The sequence below is a fragment of the Echinops telfairi genome, unplaced genomic scaffold, assembly GCF_000313985.2.
Source record: "Echinops telfairi isolate 266 unplaced genomic scaffold, ASM31398v2 ScPeMD7_7;HRSCAF=31, whole genome shotgun sequence".
In the NCBI taxonomy this organism is placed as follows: domain Eukaryota; kingdom Metazoa; phylum Chordata; class Mammalia; order Afrosoricida; family Tenrecidae; genus Echinops; species Echinops telfairi.
In genome coordinates, this window is record NW_022103904.1 from 1954992 (window position 1) to 1956897 (window position 1906).

The following is a 1906-nucleotide window of genomic DNA, read 5'->3' on the forward strand; positions in this document are numbered from 1 at the left end:
GGGGGTTGGGGGAGCTTCAAAAAGTTTTTATAAAAGTTTCATTGTCTTTTCATTCCGTTTTTCCCAAATGCTCTGAAGCCCACCATCCCCCATAATGTTTGCTAAATTTCTCATATATTTGGGTTCCTTCTCTTGTTTTTAATTTGTAGCAAAAGCTACATGCAGTGAAAACCAGCTGTAGCATGAGGCAGAACACTGGTTGCCTGGGAGTGGTGATAAGGGGAGGGAGAGGGTGACAACAGGGCAGGTTGGTTTAGGTTAACGTTTGAAGAGTATCTCCTGGCAATAGTCAGGAAGAATATGTACATGTTTGAGGCTAGCGTTTTTTCTCTCAACATATTTCTGAGATTCATCTAAGTTGTTTTTGTCTCAGTAATTCATCACTTTAAAAATTTTGAATGATATTGTATAAATATACCAGTTGATACATTCTTCTGCAGATGAAGTATGAATACTTCTTATGTATACAATAGGAATTTTTACTTGGTGGAGAATGCATAAACATATGTATTTTCATCTTAAAATTATGTTTACTTTTTCACGTTAATTTGGATCTGAGAACTTTTGTTTTTTCAAAATATACCTTAAATGAATTTATCCTCTAGAAGTATTTGTTCCTAAGGGACCATGTTTTTTGGGCCACTGTTCTCTTAGGAGCTCTGGTGGGATAGTGCTTATGTGTTGGACTGCTGACCGCACAGTCAGTTGTTCGAAACCACTAGCTGTGCCAGGAGAGAATGTGACAGGGCTTTTTATTCCCGTCAAGAATTACAGTATCAGAAACTCACTGGGGCAGGTCCACCCTGACCTGCAGTGTCACTCTGAGTTGGCATTGACTCGATGGCAGTGAATTTGATTTGGTATGGGTCTACTCTCAGCTTCGGAAAAGACTGAAGATTTCAAGTTGTAGACAGGTACCCTCCACTATCCGGAAGTAGAGTGTTCCTCTGACACCTTTCCTAAGGGGAAATGGCGTAAAGTGAGGAGCAGTTACCATCCATTTTTATGGGATTTGATGCGGATCCAAAAAAAAATCACCTACCAAATACAGATAGACCCCTGAGCTCCCCCGAGCACAGAGTGCTCACAGACAGGCCCGAGCTATGGCGGCTTGCTGCTGCGATGCTGCATCAAGTGCCTAGGGACGGAGCTTGGGCTGTGCTGCCTCTTCGTGGCTGCTGCCAAACATGCTGAACGCTAGCTTTGTTTTGCTTTCTTCATACAAACGACATTCTTCCACTTTCTTTAGGCCAGTGCAAACAATCACTAGTGTAGACCTTTCAGAAAAGTGAACTTTGGAAAAGTGTAGGGTGCCTGTATACTCTCTTTCTGGTTTATTAGCAAAAAGTCAAACTGGCAAGTAATATACCCCCTTTCTTTGCAGGTACCTTTTTTATCTTCTTTGGAAGGCCATATTTATTTAAGAATAAAGTGTCAAGTGAATTCAAGTGTTGAAGAAAGAGGCTTTCTAGTAAGTAAGATCATTTCTTTTTTTTTCTATTTCATAAATCTGTGATAGACTTTGTTTACCTTTGGACTGAAAGCTATGTGATTAGTTGATAAATTGATTCAACGAAGATCTGTAGCACACTCATGTTTGCTAATCATTGGGCTGGTGTTGGAATATAATAGGCCACAAAAGCAAAATCCTCCATACAGAGAGCTTTTAGTTTAGTGGGGAACCCTACAAATGATAGGAAAGGACAGTATAACATGCCGGGGCACACAGTCGGCATGTGTCAACTGGTAGGTTAAACAGGAGGCCACTGGAAGACGTAAACGGAGCCCTGGTTGGTAGCACAGTGGTTAAGTGTTCATCTGCCAAGCAGAAGACTGGCAGTTCCAGTCCACTGGCTGTCTGTGGGAAGAAGATGTGGCCGTCACTGGTGTGGGAGAAGTACCTTCC

General features: G+C 41.7%; 1 protein-coding gene across 6 annotated transcripts in view; it reads left to right on the forward strand.

Moving 5' to 3' along the window:
* Nucleotides 1–1906, forward strand: part of ANLN (anillin actin binding protein) — a 66934-nt gene that overhangs the window by 54455 nt on the left and 10573 nt on the right. For all 6 annotated transcript variants that reach the window (XM_045286400.1, XM_045286402.1, XM_045286401.1 and 3 more), the window contains one exon: nt 1385–1471. In XM_045286400.1, coding sequence (XP_045142335.1) covers nt 1385–1471 — 87 coding nt within the window. The remainder of the gene's footprint in view (nt 1–1384; nt 1472–1906) is intronic.